Here is a 25448-nt window from a genome sequence, read left to right on the forward strand (position 1 = left end):
AGGAAATTTTGATCTACAGAAAGAGGCTTGGAGTGGACCCTCCCTAATGCTTTTCAGGGTGTATCTATTAGATATGCAGAGTATGTTTTAGTCTAACAAGATTCCTATATATGGGCAATCAGCAATAAAAGATACCACTTTGAGTAAACTCCGTCATTCTTGATTCCTTACACCTGACATTTACATTGTGATAAAGAAGAAATGAAGAGTAATCTGATCCTATGACATTTGAATGAACTAAAGATTAAAACTATTAGAGGAAAGGAATATAAAGCTTGGTTATTTGATCAAGGTTAAAACAAGATATGTTATTGCTTTTGAAAACCTTTTATGGACTTTCTGCTGATGTTAGGACTGAAAAGATGATGCTTTATGGATTTGTCTAAAACAAGGGATGGCTTAAATGGGGTGAAGAGATCATTAATTGTAACCTTAAAGATTACTAAATTTGTTTATGCTTGTTGTGATGAAGGTTGGAAATTACTTCTTTGTATATTTTCTCTTTATTATATTCTTACTTTTTTCTCTACTCTTCCCTTCCTTCTATTCATTTTCTTTTTTCTTTCATCTTTTATAGGGTTTGCCTTCTTCACATTCTTGCCTTTCTAACCATATAGAATAGAATAGAATAGAATAGAATAGAATAGAATAGAATAGAATAGAATAGAATAGAATAGAATTCTTTATTGGCCAAGTGTGATTGGACACACAAGGAGTTTATCTTGGTGCAAATGCTCTCAGTGTACATAAAAGAAAAGATACATTCGTCAAGAATCATAAGGTACAACACTTAATAAAAGTCATAGGGTACAATAAGCAATCAAATCATACTAGGAAACAGTCAATATAAATCATAAGGATACAAGCGATAAAGTTACAGTCATACAGTCACAAGTGGGACAGGATGGATGAGAAGGAGTGATGAGAAGATTATGAGTAATAGTAGTGCAGACTTTGTAAATAGTTGGACAGTGATGAGGGAATTATTTATTTAGCAGAGTGATGGCATTTGGGAAAAAAAACTGTCCTTGCGTCCAGTTGTTCTGATGTACAGTGCTCTATAGCATCGTTTTGAGGGAAGGAGTTGAAACAGTTTATGTCCAGGATGTGAGGGATCTGTAAATATTTTCACAGCCCTCTTTTTGATTCGTGAAGTATACAGGTCCTCAACTGAAGGCAGGTTAGTAGTAATTGTTTTTTCTGCAGTCCTAATTATCCTCTGAAGTTTGTGTCTGTCCTGTTGGTTTGCAGAATCAAACCAGACAGTTATAGAGGTGCAGAGTCAATATTGACAGACTCAATAATTTATCTGTAGAACTGTATCAGCAGCTCCTTGGGCAGTTTGAGCTTTCTGAGTTGGCGCAGAAAGAACATTCTTTGTTGTGCTTTTTTGATGACGTTCTTGATGTTAGGTGTCCATTTTAGGTCATGTGATATTGTAGAACCTAGAAATTTGAAGGTTTCTACTGTTGATACTGTGTTGTGTAGTATTGTAAGAGGTGGTAGTATGGGAGGGTTTCTCCTAAAGTCTACCGCAATTTATATGGTTTTGAGTGTGTTCAGTTCCAGTTGTTCTGGTTACACCATGAGGCAAGTTGTACAACCTCCTTTCTGTATGCAGATCCATCATTTTCTCGAATGAGACCAATCACTGTTGTTTCATCTGCAAACTTCAGTATTTTAACAGATGGATCATTTGAGATGCAATCATTAGTATATAGGGAGAAGTGGAGAAAGCACACAGCCTTGGGGGCTCTTGTGTTAATTGTACAGGTATCAGATGTGATTCTGCCTAGCTTCATCTGCTGCTTCCTGTCTGTTTGGAAGCTTATGATCCACTTACAAGTGTGTTCAGGTACCGCTAACTGGTTTAGTTTAGTTAGAAGAATGTCTGGAATGATGGTATTGAATGCTGAACTGAAGTCTACAAAGAGGACCCTTGCGTGGGTATTTGGAGTTTCAAGGTGTTGTAGGATGTAGTGCAGAGCCATATTAACAACATCATCTGTCGATTTATTTGCTTGGTATGCAAATTGCATGGGATATAACAGCAGAACCACGATGGTTTTCAGGTGGGACAGCACTGGCCTTTCAAAAGTTTTCATAACTACAGATATTAGAGCAACTGGTCTGTAGTCATTCAGCTCCCTGAGGGAGGGCTTCTTTGGCACTGGGGTAATAGTAGAGCATTTGAAGCAAGAAGGAACATAGCACATCTCTAGTGATTTATTGAAGATTCGGGGGAAAATGGGGGCCAATTGGTCAGTACAGACTTTTAAGCAAGAAGACCAGGGGTATCAAACTGGTGGCCCTCAGGCCGGATACATCATTCGTAGGCCATGCCCATCCCAGCTCCATGAAGGGAAAAAAGTCATGACATGTCACGTGATGGCAACATGACGTGGTAAGTTAGACACATGCGTGCTTCTTTAGTGTAAAGAATTGCAGGAAAGGAATAGTGGTTATAAACCTAATAAAAGGTCATAGAAATGTTATTATTTTTTTTCTATTTAGAGTGAAAGGGGATAGTACAAATGTATGCTGAAATTTACTAATATCCATGGAAAGTAAATTATGCAGTCATCAATTTTTAGAACTCTGAATATCAATCTGTCATCCATGAAGATTAAATATAAAAGAATTTTCAGGCTTAAAAAGGGAGGGTGAGAAAAACATGGAAATTATTGGCAATTTTAGACATGTGAGAAGCAGATAGAGGAAAATAGACTGGACTGAGAATTCAAGAGAAATCTGTGGAATGCAGATGTAACTTTGGAAAAATAAAGGAAAGTTGCTGTAGCCATGGCTCAATCTGAAATAATACTGATTGTTTAAGGAATTCCAATTTCCTTTTGATGTGCCATAGAATTATTATTGAAAAATCTCCAATGATCATTCATTCCAAGGTAATTCAGGCTGCAGTTTTATAAGATAAAATAAGATAACCTTTATTGTCACTTTTCTGTATAGACGATGGAAATATATATACAGCGAAAGTAATTGCAAATGACTTTCAATTAGAAAAAAAGAATTTGATTGTGCCTGTGACAGTCTTCCTGGCATTCCTTACAATTTGGAAAGCTGGGAGGTACATGACAATATAATAGATGCAATCCATTATAAATTATGCAGTATTTACCTTCGCACAGGTTGAATGAACATAGAAAAAACAGTCATCCCCAACTTCTGTCATTTCACCTCTTGTGCTTCTACTCCACTGCCTTTAGAAAGATCTCAGCATAAATGTTGGAATTATCAACATGTATGGGAAGAATATTCCCTTTTGTTCTGAGTACAGCTGAATTCAGGATCTAAGTTCTATTTCCTCTTAAAGGGAAACCTCCAGTTGATAGATTTAACCAAAAAGCTTCTTATACTAATTGTAAAACAGACGGTACCTTCTTAAGGTTTGTTGAAGAGCTCACAAATTGAAAGTGGTTGCTAGACAGTGCACAAATTCAAACTTCCAGAATTTCTTTCATTGTTACCTTAGTTCTTATGACATCATCACAAAGGACATCATATGGCCCCTCAAACTGGGAAAGCTCACTTATTTTCATTGTTCCTAAGTGCTGGAAAACAGGAAGAAGACAGCAATTTCCACATGATCTACTCATCTAGTTATTCCAACATAACATAAATGTATGAAAGAAATACAACTCAGTTAAGAGAATTTCTGAAACTCATAATGGACAGAACTGAGAATGAGACAAGAACGAGAATAAAGATCCTCATCTTTTCTCTATCAGAAACTCCCAATTTGCCAGGATTTTAATTATTTAAATGATTTGGTTCCTAAGCTTATCTGGCATCATATACGCTACTAACACATATATATCAGTCGATCAAATCTTTATTATGGTCATGGCATAATGCACACATATGTATGTCCTGTTATTAATGGCATGTGCATCAGTGAGTCTTTGAATAACTACTAATATTGCCAGAGGTATTGGGCTATGGGATAGATGCTTAATTGCATGAAAGTAAGTATAGTTCTTTGCTTGTTGTTTCTATGGCACAGTTTAAATGCAGGTTTTGAAAAGCTCATTGTCTGGGGATATTTGAGTTGGTTGAGAAAAATAATCTGTTAGAGAGAAAAACACAGAAATACTGGAACAAATATCCTAAGAAGACCAACCAAAAAGGTTACCTTTGATTTTTCCACTCTGTGGGAGGGAGAAGGACTTACTGAACAGTGGCAAAAACATTTGCAATAGTTACAAGGAACTCCTAAAGTAGATTCACCCTAAGGACACATGAAGTGCAATGTTATGAGACGTTCATAGAAGAAACCATAAAGATGCCAAATGAAACTAAACCAATTGGTAAACCATTAATATTTGCAGCTTGCATTAGTTCTAAATATTCGTCCATTCATTTATAAACCAATAGAATCAATCAGTTCTCAGTGGTAACGATCAAGAATTAACCATAAAGTTTTAGATACCATAAAGAAAAGATTCGTTACAATATATGAGACATGAATAGAATAACAGAGCAGTACATTATTTTTGCTGAGTAGGTGCAGGTCCCATCACAATATTTACATTATTAATTTGTGAATTCACATTTCTTTAAAAAAATTAAATCTAAATTTCAGGAACTGGCTTTTTTTTTCAAATAAGGGAAAGCATTTGAAGAGCATATTTAAAATATTATTTTTTTCAAGGAACTTGAAAATAATTATGAATGTGAGAGTCAGTTTGTCCACTAGCTTAAGGCATCAGGCCACAAACCAGGAGACTGTGAATTCTAGGCCTGCCATAAGCACAAAAGCTGGTTGGATAACTTTGGGCCAGTCACTTTCTCAGCTCAATCCACTTCAGAGGGTTGTAGGGAAAATAGAAAGAGGAAGGGGGATTACGTATGTTTGTGCCTTGAGTTATAGATAGTCCTCGACTTATGATCACAATTGAGCCCAAAATTTATGTTGCTAAGTGAGACATTTGTTAAGTGAGTTTTGCCCCATTTTACAACCGTTCTTGCTATAGAGAATCACTGCAGTTGATAAATTGACTTTGCTTGTCAGAAGGTCACAAAAAGTGATCACATGACCCCAGGACACTGCAATGGTCATAAATATGAACTAGTTGCCAAGCATCTGAACTTTGATCACAAAAATGCTACAAAGGGGATGCTACAAAGGTTGTAACTTTGAAAAATGGTTATAAGTCACTTTTTTCGGTGCCGTTGTAACTTTGAATGATCACTAAATGAAGTCTTGTAAGTTGAGGACTACCTGTATTTACAAAAATAACTCAAGATATAAATAAATAAATACATACATACATAATAAACAAATAATTGATGATGTAAATGTAACTAAGTATACAGGAGCTACTCCAGAGATAAATGTTAGAAATGGTAACAATTAAACTTGTAAAATTTTGTAAATATTTTTCTGGGAGTGTAAGAAATAATTATTTAATTATAATTATTTTCATTGTTTCAAAGTGGTTTGGGAAGCATGATATTAATGCACAGACAGAAACTTTACAAGGAATGTTTATGAATCAATGGCTTCACACAAGACTGCTTTTATATCTTATAGAAGCCATGCATAATTTTTCAAAGGAGGCCTCTGTATAATGAATGCAGCATTTCTGAATGGCCCTTCAGATAAGAGCCTAATTCTGTTGAACAGTGTCGCCCTGAAGATTTGGATGGCCCCCAATTCAGTTACACTTACACATTTGTAAGGCATTGAAGACCTGGCTGTTTCCCCAGGGATTTGGATCAGGTAAACAGATAAACGTAGTGTGCCAGTTTTCTGTGCATGGGGCTATTTATCTTTGGGTGCGGGGGAAGAGGTTATATGTGGTTTGTTTTTTTTCTGTTTTAACCTTTGTAAGTGACTCAGTCATTTTTATAAAGTGATAAAAACAGACATTAGGTAGTATTGCAAAATCAATACCGGCCATTACCAACAATACAAGGAACAAGTGCAAAAATTCACATTGCTGTTCCTGAACTACGTATATAGCTCAAGCACTGTAGACATGCCACCTTTGGGCTGAAAACATGTTAAAGACCACTGGATGGCAGAAAAGAATTTGCTGCCAACATTGGATTTGGATTTTTTATTTAGTTCTATATAAATTGCCACCCTAAATGTCACTGTATCAAAGAACAATACAATGTAAATGCAAGCAGGTGAATTCTAAAAATAATATATATTCTTCACTGATAAACGATAGTTACTAACTATTCCCAAATATTTAAAGCAAATGGAAAATGATTCTGGACGGCACAATATTTTGATTTGAGAACCAAAGTATTAAAAACTAACGTACTTTTTTTAGGATACAAAACAATACACATACTTGATTTTATTGCAAGGTACATGATTTTTTTTTTTAAAAAAAATCCCTCTTATTAAATATTAATAATCTTCGACTGCACGAAATGCGTCTGTATGAATTCTTCATACAAACCATTTTTTAAAAAAACCTGTGAAATATTTTAAGGGTTAAACCACCAAGATCGAGGTCAGTTCTAAACGCTAACTCAACTTCCAAAAATTAAAGCTGTAACAAAGAAGTGGTTATGTGGGGCGCGTATATTACGTAATCTTTTTTTCTTTTAGATTAACATCCTAGTCGTGCTGGCTGGGAGTCGTAGTTTAATACATCTGATGAGCACCTGGTTGGTAAGAGATGATGGAGGAACAATGGATGAGACCTGCGATCAAAATAATTCGCCGCCTCTAATTCAGCGAATAAAGCGCTCGGAAAGGTGTGGAGCCTATCTCGATCCGGCCTTGGACTACATTTCCCAGAAATCTGTTCAGTGAGACTTACCCCCGCCGCGTCTGTTGTTGCTCAAGGAGCGGCTAGGAAGCGGCTTGCAGCAGTTGAGAATAGGAGGCTTCCCGCTTGCAAGGGGCGAAGGGCCGCGTTCTTGGGGCCATGAGTCGCCTGGGCTCGGTGCAGCAGAAGGTGCCCTGCCTCTTCGTCACTCAAGTGAAGGAGGAGCCCTCGGCCAAGCGGGAGCGCCAGGTACTGGGGTCGGAGTTACCCGCCGGGGTGAAGGGAACCGCGGGCCTGTCAGAAAGAAAAACTGGGAAGTCTCAAGCGGAGAATTGGATAATGACTTTTCCGGACCGGTCGTGGGTCATAATAGAACCAGACACGAGCCTGGCTGCGCGAAAAACAACCTGCAGCACCTGCAGGGAGAATTTATTCGCGCCGGTTTCTCTCGCCCAGTTTTGCAGCACGCCCACGTGAAGCTGCCGTGGATGTGCGGCAAGGAACGACTTTGGATTAAGAGGTAGAGTCGCTTCACCTCTTCCAAAATCTCTGCCACGTTTACTTCGCGGAGGTAACAGAAGCTGCTTTTATACTCAAGACGGCATCCTTGTGAATTACTTAGGTACTGATGGGCCTTTTTTTAGGTGCAAATACTTTACAAACAGTGAAATAGTCTTTACGCTTCAAAAGGAAGCTGGCAAATTGGAACTCACCTTCTCAGGTTTTTATCTCCTTGTGAGAGTAGGTTTTTCAGGGAAAATAATGTATCCTGGGTTACCCTTTAGCTGGCAAAATATTGCTCCCCCAAACATTTCTGCTGGTACAAAACTTTGCAGCTACCAACCGTTAATTTAATAAATTTACTTCATAAAAGCTACTGTATTTGGACAAGTAGAATTTTCAGAAGATTTAAACTTTATCCCATCAGATTATTACAACAAACATTCCACCTCCATCCGTTTTTAATTTTCTGCTGGTTATGTTTTTAATTTCAAACTGAGACTCAGCTACTTTACTGGCATCATCTTTTTTTTTTAAACCCTTTGATAGAAATTTTAAAAGTGTTAAAGAAGACTACATTTGCCAAAAAGTTTACAATGATCATTTTCTTTTCAGACTTTTAAAGTGTTGGCCACCAACTCAATTAATAAAAAGGCTTTAGCTGCAGATATATACAATGCAATTCCAACAGAAAAGGTGGATGGAACTTGCTGTTATATAACTACATACAAAGGTAATATAGAATTAAATTAAAAATGTTACTGTACTAGGTATTATGTATATGAAGAGGTAGCATGCACATTTTTGTAAATGAATAATTCAAAATTAGGATGTTCCTTTTCTACGTATAGAACAATTCCAGCAAGCGTGTTTTGCTGCTCAGCATGGCTGTTTCCTAGTAAGACTTCAATTTGAATAGTATAATGTAGCTGTCAGTCTACAGTCATGTATTCTATCTAAGCTGCAGAAATGTGTCTATGAAGGTTCTGAATGTTAACACCTGTGTTAGATGGGTACCTTATTCCAAGAAATTCCAAATAGCCATAACTCAGAGCTTTATCTTGCAGTCTTTTAGTTGAAGACCACCATCTCTTACAATTTTTTTTCTTCCTGGCATTTTCCCACAAGTGCAGGGTCAGGTTTTTTTTAGATCAACTAAATGCAGTTTGTTGCTAAACAACAGTATCTGTATTATTGGATAATTGCTTAGGCTAGAATATGACAAGGATAGAAATAGCCAAGCATGTGTAGGCTACTCATCTTTTAGACATTAACACTAGGTTTTCTAATATATATATACATGTTCACTTCTGTGTAAAATTTCATTTAGTGATAATTTATAATACTATAAGGATTTTGAGAACAGAAACTAATATTAATAAATTAATATTAATATGAAATTAATAAGGTTTACAAACAAATGTTTAATTTCTACAGGATTGTCTTGTAAAATATATTGTCCTTTTCTGGGAAACTGTTACCTTGATGTAGTGGAAAGGTTCAATAGCTTATTTTAAGAAAAATATCTTGAAAGTGTCAAACTTCAATAATAGCTCTGGAGATAATTATATAAAGATACATAAGATCAAAACTGGAAAAAAAACATTAATTATGGTGTGGGTGTTCAATGAACATCAGCATTAAGTGATACTGATGAAAGACAAAAAAAACAGGAAGGAATAGTGATAGAAGAAAATGTACAGATGCTCATCCATTCCACTTATTTCTGATGTAGGCAAACTTTTTGTCAAGATGTTACTAAGAAAAATATTCATACATAGAATATAGCTAGCTTGAGATAATGTGGAAAGTAACAGGAGTACTGAAATAGGTTTACCTTTATTTCAATGGATATAAGAAGACCTTTGATTTTGTGAATCATGATTGAATATAGAATATATTAAAACCAATAGAACATGTGATCATTCTTAGGACGTTTTACAGTGAACAAAAGAGCTACTATAAATTACTGAATGTGTAATTCATTTGAGAATAAGAATAAGAAAGGGTATGTGATAAGGATGATTCTTGTTTCCATTTTCTTTATCTTATCATTAAATATAGGGATGAGAAGACTGATAGCTATGTCAAAATACTAACAATTGGAAATGTGTAGATAACAATACTTTGATGGTCAGAATTGAAGCATGCTTAGACTCAGGAAAGCAAAAATATAGAGTGAAAAATCAGGATTATGCTTGATTGCTGTTAATTCAATTCAAAATGGTGCATCCACTTACAGAATCTAAGCATGAATTATTTTTTATACGCTCATATCACATGTTTGCTTATTTCTGGAGATATATGCTGCTTCAAAAATACCTCACATTACCTTGTTTATGAAATAATTGGAAAAAAAATCAAACTTTCAATCTCATTGTAGGTCATCCATACCTTTGGGCCCGACTTGATAGAAAACCAAACAAGCAAGCCGAGAAGAAGTTTAAGCAGTTTATGTACTCAGCAGAACACTCCAAAGGTAGGGGATTTTTCTGATACATGTTGTAACAAAAAACTGATAATGAAGGCATTTCATCTTACGTTTCCCTCTGTCCTTGAAGAATTATCTAGAGAATATCAATTCCTGATTACCAGTAAGTTGAAATGTTTTGATCAAGTTCTGATTATATAAGTGCCTTGCTACAATGAATTAGTAGTTTGAATGTATGATATGCCACATGCTAAATAAATAAAAGTAGTTTGAATATCCTTTAGTTACCATTTTGTCAGTGAAAGTAATGAAACACACTTCAGAAACTTTAAATGGGGCAGCAAAAGTAGATGCAGTTATATTTGCAACCTAATAGCAATGAAAAATTGATACACACACAAAAAAGAATTGTCATTGCCAAATTGTTACTTGTTACTTATCCTAAATTGTAAACCTGTTCGATAGTTAAATGGTAACTTTTACAAAGGTGTTAATATTCTTGCCTACAGGATTTATGTGGAATATTGAAGATGATTTCAGGTCTGTCCCTGAATGCTGGATTCCAGCCAAGGACATAGAGTACTGCAATGGAAAGCCTTTTCCTGATGAAAACGGACACATTCCAGGTATAAAAATATTATTTAATATGAGAAATCCTTATTCTAAACATCTAAAGTCATCTTTCCTTTTAGAAAAGATTTCATTTAGAGTGTTAGAAATTTGTTTTTAGAAAAATCTATAAATTAGTTAAATGAAGTCAGATATAATGGTACTGTATCATGTAAGGGATATATGTGGTGATTTGTACATCAAATTGGAAAGTACAAAGTTAATGCTGCCTACTTGATCAGAAGAAAAGGAATTGTATGTTCTTCTTTCTTAGGAAAATCCTATTTCTTCCTGATCTTCAAAATATGTCATGAAAAACACTTTCATTTTGAACTTTTCTTTCATGAACTTTCAAATTTATTTTTCCCTCCAAAGATAAAATATTAGGTAAAAAAACCCTTTTGTTTCCTTTATCATTTTATTAGTGATGCTAAGACCTCCCTTCCATTTTAAAGATAGATTATGTGGTGGGGAGGAGAAACTAGATGAATTCAGGTGAATTGAGCAAAACATCCTATCCTGACGGTTCTCATTTAACAGCTTCCCATAATACAAGCAAAAGAAACATTAATATGTTGGTAGCTACCTGGAAAATATACATTCCCTTCCTGAGAATTGTTCACCACAACTTCAGAGTGAAAATCGTTAATGGACCGAGGTCTGCATTATACTAAAAATAGAATTCTTTCCAAATAACTTACTAATGCTGTCAACAAATATACCAATTGCCAAAAATTAGTTAGAGGCAATCCTATGATTAACCTTCACCTTAACCATAAGATTAACTTTTCCCACTATGGGCATTCTTCAGATATATGGATTTCAAGTCCCCAAATTCCCAGCACTGATTGTGCTGGTTGGGCATTCTGAGGGTGAAATTCACGTATCTGTAAAGCATTCAACAGTTGCACTAGTTCTTACAAGCTTGATATTCTGTTTTAATACTGTTTGAAAGAAAATGTAGGTGGTTAACAAATCATACTTTATTTCCTATTGAGAGTAAAATGTTAATCCTTACCATGAAAATCCTTCCGTTTTTTTATACATACTCATATTCATTATTCAAAATGTTTTTAAATGTACACTAGCCAGAATCACTGATAGGGAGTGTTAGGATGGTTCCTAAAAAATGTATTATAGTCGGCTGTTTGCTGTTCTTAAACTATTGATGATGGTGGTTTCTAAATGTTAGTTTTTGTGAGTCATGTAGTTCTTTAACTTCTGAATTAGGAGTACTTAATTTTGAATACCTCTGTGCTCTAGGTGAAAAAGATGTTTCATGATTTTTTGTATTTCAAAACACAATAAGCTATGGAGTTTTTCCTTTTTGAATTGAAATAAAACTAGATCTTAGTAAAATCCCATTCTTGATTAGTAAATATTTTTCAATCACTCATTTTCTGTGTGCAATAAAACTTATATTTATCTCACTAATATTTTTATTCATATATCAAGTCAAATCAATCTCAATCAGTCTCAAGACAATACTAACATTGTGTTTCATAATAATCAGGTTGGGTGCCAGTAGAAAAAAACAGCAAACTATATTGTTGGCATTCTTCTGCTATTGATTATGAGTATGAACTTGCTCTCATTCTGAAGCATCATGCTGAGGAACCTGATCTTCTAGAAATCTGTCCAGTACCTTTAAGTGAATTTACAGAGCAAACACTGGAACTTATTGGAACAAATATTAATGCAAATCCATATGGTAAGCACTTCAACTCATTAAAAAAAATCAGACTATATATAGCAATATATAGCAAAACCATTACACTAAAATTACAAATGTAATAATGTAGAAATGAAAAACACACAGTAAAAGTGTAATGAAGTTAATTAGAAAGGTAATCCAATGCTTCAAAGCATGAACATAGCATTTGTCTGGAACTGTTTAAAGTAGCATGGACCTTGTAAGGCCCAGCCATATATGACAAATTTAAAGAGTTGCAGACACGTGCTATGTACATGCACCAATGAATTATGAAGCAACAGGAATAATTTTCCCAATTCTAGTAATTGGGTTATGTACTGAAAGCGTTCAATTGTAAAAATAACGTTGCTCTATGACTTTGATGAAATAAAGGATTGTAATAAACTATTACAATCAAAGTGACCTCTTAGATAAGATAAATGAAAAACCTAAATACATATAGTGGTAGAAGTAAATTATGGAAGCAAGTATTATAATATAGTGGATTTTGGAGAAGGAACCATTCAGATTAATATGAGGAGTTTCTGTAATAAAATAAAATATGCTAGTCATAAGTTTTTGAATGTTTTAATAGGTTTAGGAAACAAGAAACATCCTGTACATCTTCTTGTGCCACATGGAACATTTCAGATTAAAAATGCACCATCAATAAATCACAATGATATATTGGCTTGGCTTGATGGATGCAAAGAGGGGAAGATTGAAGGGATTGTGTGGCATTGTCCTGATGGAAATTTAATCAAGGTAATCCTGCAAGTTTCATTAAGAAATTGTGATTTTTTTTAATGTTCAGAAAGCCTAGTGTCCTGGAGCTTATGTTACTCTTACCTTCAAATATACATATTTGCCAAGAAAGGAAAATTTCTGTGCACATGTACAAAGAGTACAAAGGAAAGCATGAGAAAAGCCTTCAAAATATACAATATATATCTTTCAAAGAACATAGCTGCTTTAATGTTTTAACATGCTTTTTGAAGTTACCTCTTTCAAATACTTTTCATAGTCTTATTTCTTTGCTTGTTTTTTCACATATTTTTATGCAAGTATGGTCATTAATAGATTATACTGTTAAAAATAATATTTTAACTGCTTTTCTTTTTTTTCTTCAAATAGCTTCACAGACATCATCTTGGCTTGTCTTGGCCAATTGTGGATCCTTCTTTGGCATCAAAACCAATTACTATCACTTTCAATAGAGCCAAGTACAACTTTGAACCAAAGACTCTTTTTCATTATTTTTCAAAGTTGGATGGACAAAGATTCAGTAGTCTTAGAGATATAATAAGTGTCTTATGACCAGGTCTCTTCAGAAAATACATTGAATCATCTGTATGCCTGCTTCTTCATTTATAGTAATCTAAAGATATTTAACATGTTTGTTGAAATGTAATATAAATTGTATTATGTCTACATATTCTTGACTGTAAATACACACAAACACACACACACACACACACACACACACACACACACGTATATAACTGGAGAAACTTCAGTAGAAAAGCTATAAAGAAAACCTTCAGTTCCTAAAGGTGAAATATGCAACATGCTTTTATTCAAGCAGTGAAAATTAACTATTAATCTCACAAGTTTTATCTCATTAAAAAAAATCATGTATCCATTTTTTCTGGCACTGTAACATTTAAGTTTAATAGACTTTATGCAGTGAAGGCATAAAAGAAGAAAACTTTTAGAAACTATATAACCTTACAGTAAAATCTTGTGGTAGTTTAAACACTGCTACCAGCATTGGAGAACATTTTTCAATATTTATCAGTCATGAATAGTTTAAGTAAGTCATTTTACTTAAAATATATAGGATCAGTCTGATTCCTTGCTTCCATGTATTTTTTTAGAAAGGAATACCTGCACTAATTATGAACACATAAGGAACAACTTCCCATTCTGGCATCTCTTTTAAAATGTTTAGATAAGATTCTTCATTTATAGAGATTTTAATTATCATAAATAACTTTATAATATTTGTAGTAGAATTTTATGTACATTAGGATCATGAACAGATATCTGCTTATGCAGTGACTTGTTATTCTATGGCCCCTTTGGAGCTCCTAAAATCTGATGTAGAACATCTAATTTTCTGGAGCAGATATAAGGAAGCATAACTCCAATTCTGTCAAAACAAAGCAGCATTTTATCTTATTCAAGAACATCTAATTAATGAAAAATGATCTTGAAGTTTGTAACACTTTTATTCAACATAACTTGTCTTAAACATTTTAAATTAGGAATGTATTGTTTTATTCACAATTCATATATATTATTCAAACATAGAAAATATATACATATATACTAATAAATTAGCACAATTTAGAAGTAGCAAATTTACATTATTATAATTCCTTTAATCTTTCTTTTGTCTTTAAACTTGTGGAAGCCCTAAACCAGATTAATCAGGCAGGCACTTTGTTAAGACTTGAAAGAAACTGTACAGTATAAGACTTACATATAGCAGAAATAATCTGCATTTTATTGACTTTAAAATAAGTGGGGGGAAATACCTCACTCATGAGCATGTTTTTCATTTTCGATGCAAATATTTAATTTATCTTTAAATACACAGTATTGGCAAGTATCTTGGAAATGTTTTTTCAAACAGAAAATGTTTTAGTCAACAGAAATTCTACCTGGAATGTCTACTTGAACTCCAAATTTTTCAGAAAGTGTTTTCAATTGCTCTTCTAAGACAATATTCTTTTTAACTTCTTCATTATAGTTATATTTTAAATCTTCGATTTCCTCAAAAAAGGCTGGATCAAAGTGGTCCAATTCATTTTTAAGCTTTTTGATTTCTTCCTAATGAGAAAAAAACGTTATAAATTAATCCTAACAAACACACAAACACAAGTATGTTCAGTACAATCCATTAATTTCAACAGATACAACAATCTATTATATCTTATTGTGCTTTTCCTATATTCAAAATGTGTTCTAGGTTTCTTCATGCCCTATGAATAAAAACATATACACATTCTTGTTCTAATCTGACATTTCGAAAAATGGTTTTTGATAGAAAAGATCAATTTAACCAAGAATTAAACAGTTTGTATTTAATGCATTCCTCACAATATTAACTTCATTTTGCCTCTATTTTTTACATTTACAGTCCAATATAAGGGAAATTTGTCTTGAAAATTTTATTTTGCTTAACTTGAAAAGCATCTGGACTTTAATGTAATGAAATACTGTATATAACAATTGATTTCAATGCCACAATATTTTCTAAGCCTATAGACCAGGGGTGTCAAACTTAAAGCCCACGGGCTGGATTCGGCCCGCAGGGTGCTTAAATCCGGCCCATGGGCCAGCCTGGAAATATCAAGGGGCCAGCCTGCGGTGCCTCTAGCAGCTAAAACGGTCTGCATGCAGTCCCTCCTCACCTTTTTTTTACTCTCCATGGCCTCCTGCAGCACTCTGCCAGCTGAAACTGGGTCAAAAAATGGGTTGAAAATGAGCTGAAAAATGGGCCATGGGGCCTATTTTCAACTGTCAGAGTGCTGCAGGTGGCCAGGGAAGGCAAAAATGAAGCATAAAGGGGGTACATGCAGCCCTCCCGCACACTGTTTTGGCTGGCAGAGTACTACAGGAGGCATCCATCCTGCCCCCACACTGCCCCCTCCTCGCCACCGGTCTGCAGAGGAGAACAACAATGCTGATCCAGCCCTCGAAGAAATCCAGTGACACCACTGCTATAGACCGAATGGATATTTTGCAAAAGGCCAACGAATTGAAAAATTACCGTACTAACATGAAGTCGCTGCTGTTCCAAATCTGAAGATTTAAGCTGTGTCTTGAGGTCTGTTACCTCTGCCACTAGTTTGTAGTTTCCAGTTTTCTCTATTCAAATAGAAGTTTACAGATATACATACAGATGAATACACATTTTCATATATCTAAGAAGTATGTTTGAGAACAGCTGTATGGCATTAGCTTTTTTTATTCAAGGGTATAATATTCTATACTACTTATGTAATTGATAACATAAGTTATTCCAGGCGGTATTCCGGGAGGCTGATCCAACCACCGATAGGCGGTGGCACTGACAGGTGGAATGGTGACAGGCTGTTTGCCGTTGCTGCCTGTTGCCTCTGCTGAACCCCCTCCCCGCCGCCGCCCAGTTTGTGATGCAATATTCACTCCATAAGACGCACAATCATTTCCACCCACTTTTGAGGGGGAGAAAAGTGTGTCTTATAGTGCAAAAAATACAGTATTTTATATATTACCAGCTGCAAGGTCATCTCTAAGTTTTCTTTGATTTTGAGAAGATTCCATCATGTAAATTTGTTCTTTTTCCTTTTCCAAATCATGATTAGTTAATCTATAAGAAAACAATAAAGAGCAGAAGTTGATGAAGCTTTTGCTAATGTTTTTATTCTGTTTAACAAAGGAAACATTTTGTGTGCTTTACCGGAAAAGTTGATTTTCTCTGACATATTCTTGCTCTGTTTTGGTACCCTCGGGAACACTTTTGAGGACTTCAGCCTTTGCATGAAAATAAAAGTTTAATTTTAATATTAGGATCTTCTAAGTATGGACTAGACTTCAGTGCAGTGATTCATGTATTGAATAGAGGAAAACCCATCTAAAATTGACATGTATAATGGAATTTACAAGATGATTTTGATATTCTGCCAATTTAACACGCCAAGTCAAAACAATTTTCATGTGTGCCACTTTCAGCTTACAAAAGTAAAATAAGATAAATAAGCTACAAGGTATCTTTTGCAGAAGAAATGTGTCATTTCTCTTTTCTGCCATTCTTTAACTTGTAAATTGGTAAAAAGAAAAGCTTACTGCAGAAGAGGACCTTGTCCTTTTATGGGATACAGCTCCTTACTTTTAATCTCATCAAACTGATTTTAAAAATATATAAAAGAACTCCGTGACAATTGTTTTGCAAAGTAAAGCAAATGAGTTACAGTGGAACCTTGGGTCACGACCATAATCCATTTCAGGACTACAGTTTCAACCCGATTTGGTCGTGACTGGAAGCACAACCAACTGTGCATGCATGGACTGACTGCACATGCATGGAAGGGAAAATCGTCACAGCAAGGGAATCTGCCATGGCCGAGTTTGTTCACCACCTGATTTTTGAATCGTGACCCGATTCAAAAATTGTGTGGATTTTTTTGATCAGAACCCAATTTGACCACGAACAGGAGTGTTTTGCAATTCGAGGTTTCACTGTATTGTGAAGGGATGAGGTTTCAGATGTCCTCTGTAACTTGTACGTGTGCCTGATCCGAACTCCATATAAAACAATATTAAGAGAGTAAAAGCAATATACAATAAAATAGTCCATGCCAATAGGAACAATTAAAAGGATAGGATTCTAAAAAGATTTATAAAGCTTTAATCTCCTGATCATAGACGCCCATTCTAGAAAGTTTTCCCCAGTAATCAGAGAACCAGGAGTGGAATGGTAAATAACCTGCTCTCTAGACACCAATCAGAATAGAAAAAACAATGCACTTACAAAGGAAGAAACTGCATTAAAACATATCTATGGAGATTGTCAATTATCCAGGTCATGGTTGTCCCAAAGGTGCCTTTTTTCCTCCTCTGGACTTTCTGGTTTTTCTTTGAAGACGTTTTGCTTCTCATCCAAGTCAGAGCTGAAGAAACTACTTGGATGAGAAACAAAATGTCTTCAAAGAAAAATCAGAAAATCCAATTGCTTCTTGGGAAAAAAAACATCTTTGCATTAAAATATCTTACCAGTAAAATATAAATGTCAAATTTTCCCACTATATCCATGCTAAGTTTTACTTTAGTTTGGCATAATAGTTAAGGTATGAGTTCTGCTCCTACCTCGGCCAGAAAATTAGCTGGGTGACAGGGCAAACCACTCCTGAAAAAAATGTGCCAAGAAAACTGCAGAGACTTGCCAGGCAGCTGACCTGAAGGCACCAAATAAATAAAAATAAATTCTTACTTGTTCTTTAAGATAGTCTTCAATACAGTTTTCATTTTTATCTCTACTCTCTGTTGGCTGTTGTAATTTCTTTTTAAGATCACTAATAGTTTGATTTTTTCTGGCAATTTCAGACTCCATTTCTTTGAGTTTATTTTCAAACATCCTGAAAGTAAAAAAATAAAAATGGACAGTACTGATTCCAACTAATCTCATCAAAAGAAAATTATATTATTTAAGAAAATAAAATTGTATATGATGTATTTTAAAAATTGTAATTGGTTTACAATTTTTAAAGACATACATGATACACAATACATACTTAATTGTTCATATTGAACATCTACAATAAATAACTCAGATTCACAGTGCAACATGATTATTGCGAAGAACATTTTATATAGCTTCCCAAATCAACTTTTTAAATAAACAAAATAATAAAAAGGATCTTGTCACATGCCCTAGAAGTATGTATTCCAAAGATGCAAAAATCTGCTATTAATTGATACATTTTTCATTAATGATTTCCAAATTTTGAAGCTTATTCAAAAGTGCCAATAAACTTGAAAAATAAATTAACAGTTTTTGAAATATTAAATGGGAAATGGATATAATTTATTTTCCATTATTTAGTTCTAGAGCCCTTACATTATAATGATAATTGGGATGAGAATTTCTATTGCTAAATTATGTGATCATAAAGCAAGACATCATAGGAGCATGTCATTCAGCAATAGCAATCCTGATAATCCCCATTGCCATTGAAAATCACGGGCCATTCAGCGAGGATCTTGTGACTTCCTTCCAGCTTCCTGAGGAGATAAAACAGCAGCAGAATCTTCCATGTCAGCTTCCCTACGACTCTATTTGTAGGAAGCCAGCAGAGAATGTCAGAAATGGTAAACATGTGACTGTGGGATGCTGCAACTATTGTATGAGCTGGTTGTTAAGTGCCCAGATCACATCCACATGACCATAGATGTGCTGTAAAAACTGAAACTCCAAGGATTGGTTGTAAGTACCACTCATTTAACGCTGTCGTAATTTAGGTTGTTGAATGGATGGCTGTTAACAGACAACCTGTACCTTGTTATAACTATGGATTTCCAGTTCTTGGTGTCAGCGTCTTCAAGTTTTGGGATTCTGCTTTCTGCTAAATTTAATTTCTTTGTTGTCTCTTCCAATTCCACATTCAGTTTCTCATTTATTATTTCAAGGTTATTCTTTGCCATTCGCAGTTTTTCGGCATTTTCTACTTCCTATTAACAATATATATATATTAATCAAATTGAAACATGTTTCCAAATTAAGTTTGGAATGAACACTATGCCTTCAAGTTCCTTTCTTATCATTGTGCCAACAAATTTTCCATTAAATCTGAAAGAATGGTTTAGTTTCATTATTCTAATTTTCTAATCCTTACTAATCAGGATGTGAAGCCATGATATGCTGCTATATCAAGATTAAGGGTTCTGTTTTCAAAATGAGAAAGACTGAGCCCTGCTAATTTATAATACTTGAAATAATTTTAAGTATTATAAATAATATATATAATAAATAATATAGATTAATAATCTATTGCATTTTTTTTAAATAAAGGAACTTCTCAAAAAAGCAAACCAATGTTGTCCCCCAACCCTAGATAGAATCAAGCTATATTGAAAATTTGCCATACAATGTTTATACAATGTTATATAGTTACCTTTTTCAGCTCTTTACGTATTCTGTCATTTTCAGCAATGATTTTTTCTGTGCCTTTGGTTTTCAGTTCATATCGTGCACTTAGTTCACTTCCAAAGTGAAGTTTCAGTTTTTCCATTTCAGACTTAATATTTTATAAATAAATGTAAAAAGGAATATTATGTCACAAATTGTTATTAAAATCTGAAAAAGCATAGTATCTATTTGTATATGGTAACGCTCTTACCAATTTCTACAGAGTCATATTGTATTCACTTAAAATATACTTTTTAAAAAAATAATATTTTTTCATGTATATTGTATTTCCCACTTCTAGAACAATTAGGATAATCCAAACTTATATAATTTATAATTAGAAGTTCTAAAAGTAAAACTAAAACAAGAAAAGAGAATAATAGATGAAAGGATATTAGTAAGACAGCTCCCTCACGAGTTCTGGGATCTCAAGGACCTCAACCAGGTCTTGAAGGACTTTTGTAAGCTCAGGAGTAATGAGATCTACCTTCATAAATCACTGTATATTTTCCAGATTAAATATTAAAACAAAAAGGACTTTAAAATAGTATACAATTTACCTTTAAGTCCTCATTTTCTTGCTCAAGTCTGGCAACTTTTTCATTAGACACTACTCCAGGGGCCCTTTTTAGCTCTTCATTTTCTCTCTGGACTCTCTCTACAACTTTTTTCATCAAGCCAATTGTTTTCTCTAATTCCGGAATTGTTTTCCCACTTCTTCCAGCCTACATGAAGAAATAAGAGATGAATATATACATACACATACATTCACAGACTTATATGTAAGGCTGATATCTATGTTGTTATATCATATCTATTAATCTAGAAATACTATTTTCCTTCTATAAAAGGTCTCCAATAAAATATTTCCTAACTATATTAATTTTCTTATTTGTGATATCTGCTTGTTATAGATATTTAGTTCAATATTACATAGTGTTTCAAATACATGGTTCTATCACTCTAAAGTCACATAATACAAATATGAGGCATAATAAAAAAAATGCAAACCAATTACTTAGCAGCATTTTTATCTATTTTGTTCTTTGTAACATTGCAGGATATAAAGTACTTGTAGCATCATGTGAATAAATTCTTTTGCAGTGAAATACACAGATGAAAGCAAACCTATTTTGGCTTCATATTGTGACAAAGAAAATATATAAAGCATAAGTCATTTACACCTACTCCTATATTAATTGTCCCCACTAATCATCAGAGAAAATTGAATGTGCAGATTTTGCTTCATTCCCACATATTTCCAATATAGTTCAAAACTCTGTATTCTTATTAAAATTTACAGTTAAACGCAACTATGGGGAAAATGTATTAAATGTTGTCTGCTTGAACAAACAGAAGCTAAGGGTTACAAATAACTGCTCTATTATAACCAGATTCTATGTTCCATATCTCACTTTGTATGCTTTGTGGACTCATCTAACTGTACTGTAATAATGAAAACTTGCTTGAATCTTACAGGCTTATTCCCTCTAAAAACCTGGATGGTACTAGCTACTAAGAGCCATGGTGGTGCAGTGGGTACAATGCAGTATAGCAGGCTAATTCTGCTGACTGCCAGCAGTTTGATTCTCATTGGCTCAAGGTTGACTCAACTTTTTATCCTTCCAAAGTCGATAAAATGAGGATCTAGATTGTTGGGGGCAATATGCTTACTCTGTAAACTGCTTAGAGAGGGTTATAAAGCAATGTAAACCATTATATAAGTCTAAGTGCTATTGCTACAACACCAACTCTGCTTGCTAGGAGATAGTGATCTACTACTGTACATAGAATCCAAGGAGTTTGTTGTTCTTGACTGTTACATTTAGCTAAATGAATAGTGGTATATTTGGTGTGAATTGAATCTTCTGGGATTTTTTGATGATACAGTTCTTATGTACTAAGACAAAATTGTAAAAAAAATATTTTTGTAACATAAACAAATATAACTGATATAGTAATTGATACATTATTTTTATTACTATTTAAATTTTGTCTCAATTTTTAGTAAATCTTATCCTCTACTATTATAGGCAAAACAAATCATATCTTTCTACCTTGGGATAAGAAACTCTTCATTGATGAAAGTCAAAGGTCTTCTATATTTTAATGCAGTTAATACAAGTTCATAGTATTTATAGGATTCATTCTTGTACTCTTTTTACAAATTCTATCATATAATCTTACCCCTCTGACATTGCCTAATTTCCACTCAGCTTCTCTCTTTTCTCGCTTCAGGATCTCACACATTTCTTTTAAATCGGCTACTTGATTCTATTGAAAAAATAAAGTGATAATCTCATTCTACAGAATACTTCTTCTAAAAATAAATATGTACAGTAAAATGGAAAATTCAAAATATGCATAAAGAAGTTAGACTTCTCTGCAATATTCATCTTTGTGATGACCCAGGGTGTGGCACAAAGGCAACACAGTCAAATAAGCAATAAGAGGCCCTTTATTATCTCCAACTTTGCCCCCAATGTCCAGGTTACCTTCGATTGGAGAAAAACTTTCCCAGGTACACAAAACAAGGTACACACAAACTGTAACTTAAAATCCAAACAAACCAAACTGAAGTAATTAGCTTGACAGGGCAGGAGAAAGAATTTCAGACTTGAAAATACAGCAAAACTCACACAGTTGGGAAGACGGCAAGAACACAGATAAGCCAGGATGATATAAGATGAATTCACATTTGCTCCCAACAGCTTGCTGCACACAGCTTGCCTTTTTTTTTTTATACACTGTGTTCCCAGCTGCAGCTAATGAAGGGAATCAGGGACCTTTCCTCTCCCGTAAGCCATGCAACCCATGTTGCTCTCTTCTCCGTTCCTCCCTGCATGCCCTAGGATGAAGGGGGGGGTAGGCCTGGGTCTTCCTCTGAATTCCCGCTCCTTTGTTCTACCTTTCTCCTGCTCTGCCCAGCCTTACTTTGCCCTTCCCCAGTTTCTTCCACAGCCAACAGAACCACACTCCCACTCCCTGTTAGCTGTTCGGCTTCCTTCTCTGAGTCAGATTCCGACAGGGGCAAGACAAACCTATTACAAAGGTATCGGAATACACGCAAAGGGTTATATGTTCACAAGGAACTTCTTTCCAGTTATCTACTAAATACATACTTACTACTACTAATTCTAATGATTTACAGTATGTATTTAGCTATGTAATTATTTACATTCATAATGCCAAACCAACACTGTGTCACTCTGTAACAAAAAACTGTTAACTTTTGAATCAGACAATTTACATTATTAAAGATTGTGAATACAATGTTATTCAGGGTACTAATACATAAGGATTGTGTTCTCACTAATCATGAAATATTTCAATATTCCAAAGCTTTCGGAAAAAGGAGGAATCAGTGGTTAAACCAGTTTATTATAATTAGAGTAAAATAGTGTAAAGACAAATGCCATTAACTGGGAGAAAAAGAACCATGTACATAGCAGATTTTGCTATGTAAATCCAGAATCTAAACAAAAATTGTATGAATATTTGATGTTAAAATGTATTGCCCGATCAAGAGAAATTTTAATGAGATGCACATATGAAACAAAGGCTATTGTATAATCTACAACATCATAGCTTATAAAACTATTTGATTGTAAAATAATTTATTTCCAATAACAGTCTAAGGTACACGGATATATATATATATATATATATATATATATATATATATATATATATATATATATATATATATTATATATATTTATATATTTATATTTGTTTTTGTAGATTTTCACGGGTACAGGTTTGTAGGTCTAGGTGTGTTCAGGTCTTTTCCCGTGTAAGATTAAGAGCATCTTGGCGAATACATATACATACATACATACATGCGTGCATGCGTGTGTGTGTGTGTGTGTGTGTGTGTGTGTGGAGAGAGAGAGAGAGAGAGAAATTGATCCATTGATATATCTAAGCAGTTGTTACAAATTCATTTTTAAAAATATGAAACATTAAATTTCTGCAGACCATCAGATTCATAAAATAAAAATAGACCTTTAATCTTGGCAAGTCCTTATTGGCTTGTTCTAACTGGAATCGTAACTCCATATTTTCAGATGACAATATTAGATTCTCCTTTTGAAGCTCTTGTTCTTTCTGATGTTGATCATCTGATCCTATCCCTGATGTCTTCAGAAGAATAAGATAGTAAATGTTTAAAAGCTTAACAGTTGGCATTTTAAGATATTTTACAAATAGCAATAGTACTAAAGAATAAATAATGCTTTAATTATTAAAGAATATTTAATGGAACCTTAATTATATTATCCATAATTCTGAACACAGGAAGCAAAGGAGCAACTGCTACTATAAAGAAAATGTGTATATAATCCCTTCAAACTTATTTGCACTTTTTATTCAAAACATGATCTTGCTAAGGCAGCATATAAATTTGAAGATGTCTAAAAAGTAAATCTACAATCTATTATTTAAAAGACTGATATCTATTATTTAAAAGACTTCAGCAACCTGAATAGTTTACAGAAACAACATAAATACAATAATATTTTTCCTTCTGTTCAATCATATCCAATTATGGACAATTACAGGACGATTTCCTGAACTTTTCTTGACGAGGGTTTTTCAAAAGTGGATGGCCATTGCCTCTTTCCTAGGGGAATAGCCCAAGATCACCCAGATGCTTTGTGCCTAAAGTGGGCTAGAACTCATTCTCCTGGTTTCCGAGCCTAATGCCTGATCAATTACACCAAGCTGGCTCTCTAAATAATAAGTGGCATAAATATACTATTATAATTGCTGGTGCTATGTTCAAAACTGTAACACAAAAATATTGTACTAAAATAATCATAAAATAGACAAAATCATTGGAACTTATAATCTACTATAGCAATGAATTTTATCTTGAAAAAGTATGATTATAAGCTTAACTTACTGATGGCCTTGAACAAGTTTCTCGGGGAAGCTGTTTCTCTAGTACTAGTAGTTTTTCTTGTAGATATCTGTTTTTTAAGTGCAAATCTTCTACAACAGTATCTCGAGGGACAGCATATTGTGTTCTTGATATACAAATGAAAAGATTATTTAAGAACAATTTGACAAGTGATTCATATTTCATATAAAGAAATGGCTTATGTTCATGTGACTTTGAGATAAGGTTGGTTTAATCAAAAACATTAGATAAAAAGAAAAAGTCTTCTTTGAGTTAGATTGGACTTCTGACTTTACATACATTTTCAATGAATTATTGGCAAAAATACAAAATTGTCATTCTTTTCAATTGTTTCTCAACTGTCCCTAATCCAGTCCTGATATTTCATCAAAAATTCTCCATCCAGATATTAAAAAATCAGACTTATTCAATTTTTCAACATCAATCATCAACAGGAGTATTATCACATTGAATTGGAAGCTAGCTTAAAAATCACTGAATATTTTCGAAGAAAAAAATATGTCAACATATGCATTTCAGAATGGTTCTCCATATACTGATCTCCCTAAATGAAGGAGCAAAAGTGAGTACTGAAATGTTTACAGGTAATCCTCACTTAGTGACAGCCTCAGACAGCAATCACTCAGTTACAACAGTGATGAAAAAGTAACTTCGACACCGATGCCCATATTTATAACCCTTACAATGTCTATCTGTCTGTCTCTGTCTCTGTGTCAGGTGTTCACCATTACACTGTGTCAGGTGTTCATCAGTACACATTGGTCTGTGCCTGATTCATTCCCCACCCACCCTCTCCTTACAAGAGTGGAGAGATTTCTTAAACAAGCTATCTCTTCCTATGCTGCTTTTTTCTTCAATGCATC

The 25448-nt window shown here is 34.0% G+C and overlaps 3 protein-coding genes across 33 annotated transcripts in view; 1 reads left to right on the forward strand and 2 right to left on the reverse strand.

The window, feature by feature from the left end:
- The window catches only part of ZC3H11D (zinc finger CCCH-type containing 11D), a 30869-nt gene extending 23926 nt beyond the window's left edge, over nt 1-6943 (reverse strand). For 16 of the 26 annotated variants that reach the window (XM_087934571.1, XM_087934559.1, XM_087934569.1 and 13 more), the window contains exons 1-2: nt 6804-6943; nt 3489-3572 (exon numbers count right to left, since the gene is read on the reverse strand). In XM_087934571.1, the coding sequence (XP_087790697.1) occupies nt 3489-3560 (72 nt within the window). In that variant the 5' untranslated portion in view covers nt 3561-3572; nt 6804-6943. Of the gene's footprint in view, nt 1-3488; nt 3573-4153; nt 4250-6803 lie in introns of all 26 variants that reach the window. The other 10 variants (XM_087934572.1, XM_087934560.1, XM_087934570.1 and 7 more) reach the window with 1 other exon arrangement.
- RLIG1 (RNA 5'-phosphate and 3'-OH ligase 1) lies at nt 6855-15008 on the forward strand. The gene is made up of 7 exons (XM_026699002.2): nt 6855-7001; nt 7869-7986; nt 9637-9732; nt 10194-10310; nt 11807-12004; nt 12582-12751; nt 13121-15008. Exons 1-7 carry the CDS (start codon nt 6912-6914, stop codon nt 13301-13303), a joined length of 972 nt encoding a protein of 323 aa, XP_026554787.1. The 5' UTR covers nt 6855-6911; the 3' UTR covers nt 13304-15008.
- Nucleotides 14199-25448, reverse strand: part of CEP290 (centrosomal protein 290) — a 60029-nt gene continuing 48779 nt past the window's right edge. For all 6 annotated transcript variants that reach the window (XM_087934542.1, XM_087934541.1, XM_087934539.1 and 3 more), the window contains 11 exons: nt 24568-24691; nt 23670-23804; nt 21849-21935; nt 20222-20386; nt 19648-19770; nt 19032-19204; nt 17967-18111; nt 16437-16510; nt 16252-16346; nt 15774-15862; nt 14199-14821 (listed from right to left, as the gene is read on the reverse strand). In XM_087934542.1, coding sequence (XP_087790668.1) covers nt 14633-14821; nt 15774-15862; nt 16252-16346; nt 16437-16510; nt 17967-18111; nt 19032-19204; nt 19648-19770; nt 20222-20386; nt 21849-21935; nt 23670-23804; nt 24568-24691 — 1399 coding nt within the window. In that variant the 3' untranslated portion in view covers nt 14199-14632. The remainder of the gene's footprint in view (nt 14822-15773; nt 15863-16251; nt 16347-16436; nt 16511-17966; nt 18112-19031; nt 19205-19647; nt 19771-20221; nt 20387-21848; nt 21936-23669; nt 23805-24567; nt 24692-25448) is intronic.

This window comes from Pseudonaja textilis, chromosome 5, assembly GCF_049901715.1.
Source record: "Pseudonaja textilis isolate UNSWEBS1 chromosome 5, rPseTex1.2, whole genome shotgun sequence".
In the NCBI taxonomy this organism is placed as follows: domain Eukaryota; kingdom Metazoa; phylum Chordata; class Lepidosauria; order Squamata; family Elapidae; genus Pseudonaja; species Pseudonaja textilis.

What these genes read in the sequence shown, in the direction of transcription:
- RLIG1 (XM_026699002.2), top strand. Translation starts at nt 6,912, where the DNA reads ATGAGTCGCCTGGGCTCGGTGCAGCAGAAGGTGCCCTGCCTCTTCGTC. An exon ending in TGAAAACGGACACATTCCAG is followed by an intron (nt 10,311 to 11,806) that starts GTATAAAAATAT and finishes CATAATAATCAG; the next exon opens with GTTGGGTGCCAGTAGAAAAA. An exon ending in TATTAATGCAAATCCATATG is followed by an intron (nt 12,005 to 12,581) that starts GTAAGCACTTCA and finishes ATGTTTTAATAG; the next exon opens with GTTTAGGAAACAAGAAACAT.